The sequence below is a fragment of the Montipora foliosa genome, chromosome 1 (genome assembly GCF_036669935.1).
Source record: "Montipora foliosa isolate CH-2021 chromosome 1, ASM3666993v2, whole genome shotgun sequence".
In the NCBI taxonomy this organism is placed as follows: domain Eukaryota; kingdom Metazoa; phylum Cnidaria; class Anthozoa; order Scleractinia; family Acroporidae; genus Montipora; species Montipora foliosa.
This window is the reverse complement of record NC_090869.1, coordinates 67,450,069-67,462,568: the sequence shown is the minus strand read 5'-3', so window position 1 is coordinate 67,462,568 and position 12,500 is coordinate 67,450,069. Positions and strand designations below refer to the sequence as shown.

Below are 12,500 nucleotides of genomic sequence, written 5' to 3'. Positions count from 1 at the left end.
GGTTTAAAGAGCCGCTGTTAGTATCACTGTGATAAATTGTTACTCTCAAAACCATGCCCAGTGCGGTACTTATCGGGCTTAAGAAGTAGAAGTGAACTGTGCTGAATATTTCTTTTTCTCGCCATCACGGTTTTTTTTTCTGGTTGTAGATTGAATGATAACTGAGTGAGAACGTCTTTCATCGGCAAAATAATATCTGTTAATCTCTGCTTGCTTTTTGTTTAAATGTCTCTAAAGAAGTTGAACAACAACTGGTTAACCAAACTGCCGGAGAAAGCTGGCACCGTCTACTTTGGAGATTTATTCTTCGATTCTGACAGCCGGAGAAAGCTGGCACCGTCTACTTTGGAGATTTATTCTTCGATTCTGACTCAGGAGACAAAGCAACGACCTTCCGATTACTAATTCGGATGCTCTACCACTGAGCTATTGGAAACTCGCAAGAGCTAGGACTCGGAGATAGTCGGAATGGAAAATTGACGCCACTCCTACCCCCAAAATTAATAATGAGAAAATGGCGTGTTTTGGCCTTCAAGCGGCTTCATCCGTGACTCTGTTGTGATCCCAAGGTCAAACTGTGGGAAACGAATGTTTTTTCGGGTAAGTAGGTGTTTGTAGGGAAGAGATGAAATGCCACTAACTAAAAACGACTGCGAGGAAGGCTATTGGATGGGACCAGGGAAAGTTAATCGTTGGAATTAATATTGAATAATCCCTCCCGTCACGGATTTATACAAGTAAATCCCTCGTAAATAGTTCGAATAGTTCATATTAAGCTCCGTTGTTCCGTGCTGCCTGCTAAAGCCCTCCACTGGCCGTTCATGCCCATCGGGTCTGTCTGCAAAATAAATGTTGTTGAATACTGAAGAAAAAGGAACGTTGAAATCATGAACTAATCAAGTTTAATCCCTAACTAAAGTACACATTCGTTCTTTATACGATGTCTATCTTGCAATTGTACATTATTTTAAGTACCGTAACTTTACTTTAATTTTTAAATAACGCTTTATGCAGCTATGGCTCAACTTGCCGTTGCTTTGCAAAAAAAAAATTACCTCTAGTTTTTCTCCTGAGTAAATATGCAAGAGGTAAGGATTTGGGCAAGTTAAAAACCATTCGCTGCAACTTGTCAATATTTTCAATCTTACATCTTTTTAGCGCTATCAACAACGCAGCTATCACTTGAATTTGGTCAGCACCGCCTACAAATGGCATATTATATAGTAACATGGTGAATACAGTGTAACAAGTCATTTAAAGAAATCTTTACAAGGAAGAAAACGTCTAGTCGTTTCCTCGGGATGTGAATGTCCGTCCAGTTCGCGAAGACGTGCGCAAAAGCAGCACGTGTTCCCCTCAAAACGCCTTCCATGAGATTACACAACGTCATTTGGTCGCAGGCGTTAAGGGTAACCGAATTCTGACCCCTAAAACTCACAAATCCTAAACGCTCCCATAGTCTCTGTTATTTCCTCGGGTACTTTAGAATCCCAGAGGGTTTTTTTTAAGCCACATCCCCTCGTCTATATTAGGCTTATATGCAGAGGCAACCCCCAGTGCATATTTTCATATCCGTTGCAGAGGACGAACAACGTAACGACTTGTGGTGTAAGTTTCTTGTTTCTAGCTCTGTTGGGTTGTAGAGGCTTTTGAAACTACTTTTGTTCTCGATATTAATATTGTTGATTTATTGAGACACTTCAGAGATTAAGGCTATGCTCAAGTTGTAACATTTTCGTATAACACTAGCAATTAATCTTATCTGGTTATTTCCAAAAGTTTTTTGCCGCTTTTTATGACACAAGGATATATGACCCTCCCCACCCCCTTTCCACGGTGAAGACCGATATTGGCTTACAAACATGATCTTAGGGTCCTCGTTCCAGGCGGCTTGGTATGACCAAAAAGAGCTATTCCCTTTCAGATCGTTTTCTACCATAAGTCCATGATCGAACACTTTAGTTTCGTTCAGGAAATAAGCCCTGTTATAAGAACTAATAGAGTGTTTTCACGGCGTGTGGCCAAGTTAGCGTACCCAACTTATCCTCCGGGAATCGAGCTCTATTATCATGCAAACGTTTTCTTTTGTTTCGGTGGAAAAACAAGGGTACTGATCACGTGAGGGAAAACACTCTATAGGCCATTTCGGAGTTCGTGCCTGCCTCCTCTTCAAAGCGAGTCCAAGTGCGAAGTTGTTCTTATGAAAAGTAGTCTTCATTCATGTTAAAAGTAAAACTAATTACCATCACTCGCTTTAAAGAGAAGGCAGACATAAACTCGGAAATGGCTGATTGCTATCAAAGTGAACTCGTTCTCAAAAAGAGATCGAATGATCTCAGAGGTGGTGAATTACGCGGGTCACGTGATCACGAGTAACTGTTGAACATTTCGTGATAGGTGGTCATTTTGTCTCCCTCATCAGCAACACTTCTAGCCGCTACACGCCAATTGCCTCACCCTTCGACCAATATTTCTTGCAGCCAAGCCCATTGTTATATTTCTAATCATCTTCACCAACATTTGCAATTTGGATTGAACGGCTCCAGCAAGGGCAAATATACTCTTCTTGAAACATCTGTCTTTCATTGTGATACGTTGATTGACTCTTACATTTTATGAAGAGCGCAAAGTCGGGTCGGATATACACTTCATTTCCAGGTGTACGGTAAGCTGGCCTATTGTGGAAAATGTAAGGGCTTTCTTTTGGAAATACCAAAACTACAAGAATTTAAACGTTAATTGCTTCAATCTTCTAGTGGTTTGCATGGAATATCTTTCGGATTCACTGGCTGTATTGGCAGAGGAGTCAAAGAGACGTTGCCCGTACAGCCACCGTTTTGGGAAACACAGAGTGTATTCGTGAAAGAGCCATCAGTGTTCGTGGGAGAGGTATCTATAAATTTCTCTTTTTCGATGTCAGTTCCTTGAAAGGTAACTATAGTTGGAATATCAATGGATGCTCCCATGGTTGTTTCACCAGTCTCGTCATCTAGAGAATCCGCCTTTAAACGATGCACCAACTGAAAAAAAAAACAATTAATTCAAAATTAATTAGTTTTTTGACCAGTTTAAATTCAGAATTGTAGCACTCTGTGGGGATCAAGCAATTAAGCCGCTTAGTTGAAGAGCCTGATTTCTTTTGTGTGCATTAAAATAAAGACTGTTTCAGGCAGGTTGGTTGATCAACTTTTTCAACAGGCAAAAATTTATCAGACCATTAGTGTAGGTAATCACATGATTTCGAGTGCAATTTGGAATAAATAAGCACCGCCAAGAGTACATTATTTCAAAGACGAACAAAATTTAACGAGCCCATAGGGCGAAGTTTTTGAAAAAGAAATTACGAGTGCTTATTCATTCCAAATTGTACGAGAAAAATCCTGTGATTCCTTATTAATAATATTCGTGGAAAAATCTCGAGATGACTTTGTCTTAAATAAGCAGAAGCAACGCACGCGTCACGCAATCATTTGAAAATTACGCCATCCAGGGCCCGCATTTGGTTGGCTATCTGTGACGTTCTTTGATCATTGACCAATCAGAATGCTTGGTTTTTTACCTCTGTTTCCACTGAATTACCGATGTTCTGTGTTACCCGGGGAAACTGCAATAAGAAGTAATAAGAGTGCACTTGCCTCCAACCAATGTGGCCTGGCTCTAAACCCAAGGAACACTAGTACTATCCTCTTTATATAAATTTTAAAAAAGTTAAACAGTGATAAAGGCATTGGTAGTAGCCACTATCGCTTTTTTGAAGGCGGGCGTGGTTTAAACTGTTTTCCTTGCTCAACTTGAGCTGGACCAGGGTGGGAACTGATTCCTTCTGAGAATTGATTCTAATTCCCACCTTGGTCAGAGTTTTTCTCTGACCTTGTGTAGGCCATTTCCCTTTCCAGGGCTAACTCTATGATGTATTACAGGAATAGCACTCAAAGGTATACTCCGATCTAATGTTTATAGAGCAGAGATAGCGCAATGGTGAGAGCACTCGCCTCCCACCAACGTGGCCCGAGCTCGATTCCCAGACTTGGCGTCACATGAGGGTCGAGTTTGTTGGTTCTCTACTCTGCTCCGGGAGGCTTTTCTCCGGGTGCTCCGGTTTTCCTCTTTCCTCAAAGGCAAGCTATGAGCTAATGAGATTATTTGGAACCATGTTCCCAATTAGCGAGAGGATCATTTCTCACTCGTTTATTATTACTGACTCTAAGTGGGAGACATTTCTGTTGAAATATAAGTGCTACTTGGTCAACGTTTGAAAAAAACGTACCCCTCCTAGTTAGATTTGTGTGTTCTTACCTTTGGCAAAAAGATTAAAGATATCGTTGTCGTAGCAGGGAATATTATGCACAAGCTGAGCACAGCGTACAATTCTTTGTATTGCGTATCATCCAAAATGACGGATAAGAAAGCACCAATCGTGGATAAGACAACCACGTTGTACACACAAATACCAATGACACGCGAGTCGTTCAGGTGGGCGTAAACGACATTCCTTGTCTCGTAAGCGAGAAACAGGCCATAAAGCAATAGTATTCCTTTGTACACAAAGATCAGAGTCAACCACAGCGTTAACTTAGTTGCCTTGCAGATATTCAGTTTATGTTTCATGATCTCGAACGGGTTATTTGGATTTCGCTGCAACAAAATGCGTAAGAATTGGCACAAGTCGACACTCATTTCAAGATTCTCCTCCAACCACAAAAAAAATATATATATTCGGTCGATCAGTCAGCCAGTTAGCTAGTCATTGGCTCTTTCAGTGAGACAGTAAGTCAATCAGTTAGTGTGTCAGACGTAGCCTGGTCAGTAATTGAGAAATTATGTTCTTTGATTTGGAACCTATCCTTTCACAGGTAGCCCAAGCTCGATATATGTGTATCTGTACTGTGCTATGTTATGCAAGAGTAGAAATACAAGTTTTTCTCAAATTTCCAAAAAATATATTTACCATTTAAAATAAAAAAATAGCTTATCTTGCTTCAGTCTTGTGTTTCTTTGCCTCTGATACAGTTTATGAGTCGATTAATCGACCCAGAAACCATACCAGAGACAAAGAAACACAAGACTGAAGAAAGGTAAGCTTTTTATAAAATTTTAAATCGTAAATATTCTTTTTGAATTTTGAGAAAAACCCTTTATAGTACAGATACACATATATCGAGCTTCGGCTACCTGTGATCCTTTCGATCTTTCAGGGTCAAAATGCACAAGAAAAAAAACCAATGAGGACGAGTCAGCATTCATTACAAAATTCTCCTCCAACCACAACATTCATTTCTATTTGAGTCCGTAAGTGACTGAGTAGGTCCCTGGGTGGATGGGTAAGTGATTGACTCAGTCAGTTCGTGGCAATAGGGCAAACAAAGCAAAATTGGAGGGCGGGAAGAGAGGAGAAGGAAACACTTGCGGATAAACCCCTCGATTTTGAAAAACTCCCGTTCGCACACAAACGGAGCTCGTAATTATAATTGGCTTGGCTAAGTCGCATATTATTGACAATTGTCGAGCAAAGGTCTGACATGGCTAAAGGGGAAGACGTGATCAAAGCAAGTTAAAACCCAAACCTTTAAATTTTCTCTTCTAACGGGGATTTAGTCATGAGTTGCGACAAGAACAAAAGTCGTCTGTGAAATAGCTCTTCACAAGAACTCTATTTGCTTTGTTCCCCTCAGGATTTAGGAAAATTGCGATCTTTCCAGTTTTAGCACTTACCAAAGAATTCACGACTGTGTTGTCCGCTGAAAGGTATTGCGAACGATCAATTCAATGGGGTTTCGGCTGGCTCGTAAACAGACTCCTAAAGGATTTAATCTTACGAGGTCCTTGTATTTTGCACCGCTGTGGAACAATGCTGTTGAAATCCTGTCGTGTAATGCCGACGCTTTGGGATATTGCAAAAGCAAGTGCGCTACTATTTGTATTCGTAGCTGTTCCTTTAAATTTAACATCAAGAATGTAATACCACATGCGGTAAGAACAAAGTCATACACCACGGAACAGAAAATTCGCACTTTCTCTAAGAGTATTGTGTTTTAAAACATATACAGTGATTTCGGCGGGATTGTCAGACAACAACATGCTTTCGAATTTCAGGTACTCTGACATTTCATTGTGAGGAATTTTTGCTCACAGCATTAGCTGCCACAAGTTATAATCACAAACTTGCCTTACCAATCATTAAAATCTTATCGTCGCGGGGAATTTACGGCTGGCTTTTAGAATCTCTGTACGGTGGCCAATTTACAATATCAACTCCGTTGATAAAACCAAATTTTTGTATATGGCTTCATAGTTGACTGGAAGTCGCCTTAGGTAAGAGCACCTTTTTTTTAAAATTGGTCAAGATTATCATTATTTTCCTTTTCCGAGAAGATTTTCCGTTCTTTGTTTTTGTCACTGGAGAAAACACTCGCGCCGATTTAGGGATCGGACTTCTTCCCTTAGGCGTGTCCAGCAAACCCTCTTTAGTGGAGTTGACTTGCTAATTTTACTTTGTATTGATTCCTGGGCACACGAATACTATACAGTGATCCATGATTTCGAATCTTGCATGCACAAGGTTTCAAATACGACTTGAATACTTTTGACATTTTACCACCTCAAATCCAATTTTTTAGGCAGACCTCTTTTCGACGGATTAAAAGATTTTTCGTTGAAATTCAACCAGCCTGGGTCGCTCAGATTCACTGAGATTTTCCCGCTTTACCTGTGTTTAAGTTCATTTCCGCTACGGAGACCAAACATTTAATTGGTCAATTTAAGACAGCCGATGACAGCATCAAATCCTGTTTTGCGCATTCAGGCATGACAGGTCAAGTGGGCGGTTCTTTTTCGAATGCACGAGTTTGTCTGCAGGCGTTTCCCCCCTTTTTCGCGCGGTAAAAACATAAAAAAATCTTCCATGTTCCCCGCACGGAAACGCTTGCTACGCAGGCTAGTCGATCGGACGTGTTTGCTTCATTACTTTTGCTGTATTTTTTTTGCGTCAACTAACAAAACACAAGTTACATCCTACCTCTGTTCTTATTGTGGTTTGATTGTGTTGTAGCGGATCAGCAAGTTCCCATGCCAACAAGGTTACAACGTCAATCAAAACAATTCCACCCACCATGGCAAGCATCGACCAATCAGATAAAGGTCCCAGCTAAAGGATTTCAAAAGTACTTTATGTTAAAAAGGGAGAATCGATGAATCGAAAATATTCCATTTAGCAATAAACCGCGCACCGGTGGCTCAGTTGGTTGAGCACCGGGCTGCCGCCATGCGGGAGATCGTGAGTTTAACTCCGGCCGGACCAACACTCAGGGTCTTTAAATAACCGAGGAGAAACTGCTGCCTTTGTAATGACCAGTGCAAATGGTTAGACTTTCAAGTCTTCTCGGATAAGGACGATAAACCGTAGGGGACGTAAAAGAACCAACACATGTAGTTCCCGGTGATGTAGTCTGTCTTCTGTGGTGTGTCATGGTCGGGAGGGTAAATGCTCAAAGATATAACCTACTCTAAAATCAGAGGGTAAATAAAATTTAACTATGAACATCATCAAATCAGAAAGGTGAATGTTGATCGCAATGGACAGTAATGCCTAATTCCTTCTGAATTTTATTAAACAAGGCAGGAAAGCAATCAGCTCATTTCTTACAGACACATTGCAGCACATTGGGTTGCTTACTCATCATATCAGTTTGCTTGTCGATCGAAACGAAATACTTTTTTCCTTCAAGGATAAAGTCATTGAAAACTTTTACGAAAGTCTTTACCTGGCACTATGTCCAGACTATTTATTGTGCTTTTAGCATATTTAAGAGCATAACGGTAGACATTAATACGTAGTTCCCCATGATTTCTCCCATTTTCCGCTATCTTTTTCCTGATTCTAAGCGTATGCGTATGTAAGAAAAATATATGCTTTCTGTCTACTTGCTTCTTGTCATTTTCCTGCTAGCAGGGGTCTATTTTCTTTTGCGTTCACTATGCTGACGAGTATGGGAAAAGAGACCTCTGCCATGGGTCGAAAGTCACCGTGTTGAGCATGCGCGGTGGTTACTTAGCGACCGAATCCTTACAGTCAGCAGACATATCATGGGGCATGTGTTTTGAACAGCGCCGTTCAGTTTCGACCCATGGCAGAGGTCTTTTTCCCGCAATGGTCAATCCAGCGAACGGGAAAAAAAAGAAGACCTCTGCAGCAGGGAACCTGTCCTTCTGAACAATGAGAGAAGTAATTACCCGCACTTTAGGACGCTTGTTCGTGCAAATCTTATAAATTCTCCACGTCTTAATGAACATAGCACCAAACGCCAATGAAAAACCTATGTTCAAGATCCATGCGCGGGTCTGCAAAGAAAAGGGATCCAATATATGCTGTGAAAAAAACAAATCTCCTTCCATATTTTTCACCATACGAGTAATATGGATGCACTAAACTATTTCAGGAATATGTATTTCCAACAATATGGTGGAATACAAAAGGTGCAATTGCCTTAAAGAAAAACAGCGATACACAAAAAAAAAATTACAGTTACCTTACAAACAAGCGGGAAAGTTTTCTTGGGATCTTCGAACACTCGCATCCCGAACAAAAACACTGTAGCTAAGCAGGCGATGCATCCCAGCACCATGATATCGTTAAACAACGGTGCAGATAACTTAATGAACCTGTTGAACAAGACAAACCTGTCTGTAGAGCAAAAAATCAACCTTAAGAACGTTCGCGCTAATTGTTTGTGCGTAACTTTTACTGCGCTGGTAACGCGACTGTAATATGTCACGCATTACTTCAGGCATTAGTTAAAATCATATGGCGACAAAAACGCCGGGGTAAAATTTTTAGGTCGGCTAAAGAATGGCACATTTATTTGAACGTTAAAGAGAAAGGACCGAGAGGCTGCTAATCGAGTAGTGGTTAAAAGTTTTGAAAACTCGAGGAAGGTAGTTTTTAATAGTCAGCAACGTTGCGTAAATTTAATGGGGTTGGTTTCTAAAAATGTTTTTACTACGTTACGAACTTCTTAGTATAAAATAAAGGCATGTTTTGAAATTAGGGCATTTCTCCCTTGCCTTTTTCTAAGAAACAAAGTCGGTGACCCTCCAGGTTTTTTTTTTTTTGGAATAAGTAATTTATGACCTAACTTCAGGCGAGAAATGAAACAAATTTAAATGCCGGAAGATTTTCGCGCGAACGTCCTTAAGAGCAGGGTTTGCCATCGCCTTTGATTCATGGAATGGCCTTCACTCGTAGACTAAATTGGTTTCTTACCTTCTCTGCTCGAGAAGTTTCTCTCCGGGGACTCCGCTAATTTCCATATTTCATCAAACAATACCATTCTATTTGGCCCCCTTCGATCAGATGTAATTTGATCTATAGTCAGTCCCCCAATTATCAAAGCAATTGTGCTACGCAAACTTGGGACTTTATAAAAGAGATTATGTAAGAGCGAAAATCAACCTATAAATTGCGCTTTGCTTTTACGAAGAAAGCTGTGTTCACTTGCAGTTGGAGATAATTGAATTTGTAAAAAGGGAAAAAAACCTTAATTAAGACATTTAAAACGAAATTTAAAAAACCCAAATTCCATTTAAGCCTGACTTTTCGGGGTTTTCTTTCTTTCTTTCTTTCCTTCTTTCTTTTTGTTACTGCTTTCTATCAGCGATAATGTAAAAATGTTCACATGCTTTTTTCCGCAGTTCAAATTTGCATGTTTTTTATATATAGTTTACAACTTTTGCAAACTCGAAGTGAAGCTAAGAGATTGTGAATAAAATATATTAACACTGCCGCTAATATTGTAAATATAGTTTGTTGTTTCTCTACTCTGCTCCGAGAGGTCTTCCCCTCTCCTCAAAACCCAGCATTTGATTTGATTTGTTCTGATTTTAGTTGATTTGTAGTCTTCCCAATTAGTAGAGCACTCCTGCTCGGCTAAATAACCTTGAGACTTAAATGAAGTGATGATGATCATGATTATTATTATATCACTTAATAAACCAAGGATTTATAAATGTGAAAACTCACTTGAATTTGCGATAGTATCGGTTAAACACCAGAAAAACAATCCCCATGACAATGCCAAAGCTCGCTGCTGCTGAGAATACCACGAAAAGGTAGTCAGGGATATCGGACATTTTCGTCTTTATTTCTGTGTGATCCGATGGTACGCGATTATCTAAGTAGAAAACACATTTAAAAACGGCTTAGCTATTTAGAAGTGAGAAAAAAGCGATGCACCAGCTTGTCCCAATCCCCCAACTGGAAACAGCGGATCTTAAATTGTCCAACAAGTCGAGAACAAGACCCCACCACTGAAAACGAGGTTAGCAAAGACTGATAGAATGAGTTCGACAAAAATTGCAGGTTGCACAGTAGGGTAAGGCCCAAAATACGGCAAAGGTGAATTGACAGAAAAAATAAGGTGAGTGCAAAAATACAATGTACCTTAAATTCAAGGTTTTTGCTATCGAGCATAGAGTTTGGGTAGTCATTTATATTCCTTACCTTTCCATAAGGTCTTTTCGCTGCCGTTAAAAATATTTATAAGTCCTCCTCCACTGTTTCTGCTCTGATGTCTTCCAACGTCCACCAGTTTTTTTCCACCGTCTGCAAAGAAATAGCAAAGAAAATTTAATGTCAGACAATTTTTAGTAATTTGACAACTTTTTCCCGCAATAAATTTCCGCTGAGAAGCTTGTTGACCGAATTGGTGATTAGGTGATAATGGCACGAATTTCGCCGTGTTCTGGTAAGAGTTCTTTCCGGGTATCTGTTATATCTCCGTATTCGTTTGCATGATGCCGGCGCAAAATCTCATGCAAGTATGTCATACTATGTGAGGTACCTGGTCAAAGAGGCATAACAGTTTTAAACGTTTTACCGCCATCATCAAATTCTCTAAACTGACATAAGTATCAGTAAGGAGAATTAACATTCAGATATTGGGAGTGAAAGGGACAATAAATGGCGGATTTTACTTTGTCAAAAGGATTTTCACAATTTGCAGTGGGTGTTCTGTGCTAAAGGTTTAAAACAATGTCGATTCAACCAGCAGGGCAACTAGCCTGTGTACAGCCGCCCGTTCTCCGACTCGAAGAGGAACACTAATCGTGTTCCATACCACGTGATTTTTCCTGGAATGTGGGGAAAATGATTTGATTGGTTATTACCTATCGATCATTACATCATTGAAACAACGCGTTTTGATTGGATTTTATTTTTATTTCTCCACATCAACACCGTGAGAACCACCGTGAAAGATTTTCCGATGAGTTCGTGTGTACTTTGAGCACTGTACAAAATACGAATAAAAATCTTTTTGATTGAGTCGACGTACGTTTGTAGGAATTGTTGTCAGAGCAAAAGAAACGAAAGCGCTCTTCACGAGGTGAATATAGCGCTATTCAAAAGATTGTCCACTGGAAAACGTCTCCCGCTATTCCGTACCAGTCAATGTAATCCCAACGCCTTGCTCGGACTAGCCTAGCCATTCTCAAGCACAATCTAGAAAGCGTAATGCCCTGGAAGATTTGAGATGTGAACACATCGAGGAAAATAACAGCTCATCGGCAACGATCTGTGCTGGTCTGAAGATCAAAGCCGTACCCGGTTGGAAGGCTTGCAAATACATCCTTTCCTTTAAAGAGTGCTTCTATGCTATGAAGCCAAGGTATCTTAAAACTATCGGAGACGCTCTTCAATGCACGTTTGAAATCTACCTCATTGACCACCATTTTGAGAATTTAGCTCCAACAAAATATGAGCCAGGCAAATTTTGGTCAGCGTAGATCACTTAATGTGTGCAAAATTATTCCGGAACACGATTACTGACGATAAATCACAGACGCTCCTCTCCGATTTTTTTTTTTCGGGGAGCGGGCGGCTGTACACAGGCTATGAGAGGATTGGAAAAGCGCTTATTGTCTGGCAGCAAAATGCACTAAAAGCACTAAACTTATAAACTTTCAATACAGACTCCTGCACAGAATTTTACCGACGAACCTTTTTCTAACAAAAATTAAAATAAAACAAGACCCAAATTGTTCCTTCTGTCACAACTATCACGAAAACCCGGCACTTTCAAATGCGCGCGCTCACGCAAAATTTGTCCTTTCACTCTTAACACTAGCAAAATATCGGGACCTAAGCGATCTGTTAAGATTACCGATCGTTTCACACGTATCTCCGCAAATGTCATTTATTGCATAACCTGTATTATGTAATAAATTATACATTGGCGAGACAGGTAGACGACTAGGCGACCGATTCCGTGAACACCTTCGCGATGTTGAGAAGAACACAGGCTCCCCAAGCTGAAAATACGTGGTGTATGCGACAGTTTGTGTATATAAAGAATTGTATGGGAAAATCACCGATCGTAAAAAAATTGTGTAACTAACTATCTCATTTGAAATAAAGTTTTCCTACCTCAAATGTGTGACCAACTTGTCTCTTTTGGCGAGTTTCGAGCCATTCTGACGCCGTTTAGTGAAGTCATCCGGAAGGCCGT

General features: G+C 40.2%; 1 protein-coding gene across 2 annotated transcripts in view; it reads right to left on the bottom strand.

Moving 5' to 3' along the window:
- Positions 1-891: 891 nt before the first annotated feature.
- LOC138006074 (gamma-aminobutyric acid type B receptor subunit 1-like) overlaps positions 892-12,500 on the bottom strand; it is a 29,006-nt gene continuing 17,397 nt past the window's right edge. The window contains exons 10-17 of one of the 2 annotated variants that reach the window (XM_068852248.1): positions 10,496-10,597; positions 10,016-10,166; positions 8,526-8,658; positions 8,230-8,337; positions 7,016-7,144; positions 4,297-4,635; positions 3,560-3,604; positions 892-3,020 (exon numbers count right to left, since the gene is read on the bottom strand). In XM_068852248.1, the coding sequence (XP_068708349.1) occupies positions 2,745-3,020; positions 3,560-3,604; positions 4,297-4,635; positions 7,016-7,144; positions 8,230-8,337; positions 8,526-8,658; positions 10,016-10,166; positions 10,496-10,597 (1,283 nt within the window). In that variant the 3' untranslated portion in view covers positions 892-2,744. The remainder of the gene's footprint in view (positions 3,021-3,559; positions 3,605-4,296; positions 4,636-7,015; positions 7,145-8,229; positions 8,338-8,525; positions 8,659-10,015; positions 10,167-10,495; positions 10,598-12,500) is intronic. The other variant, XM_068852243.1, reaches the window with a different exon arrangement.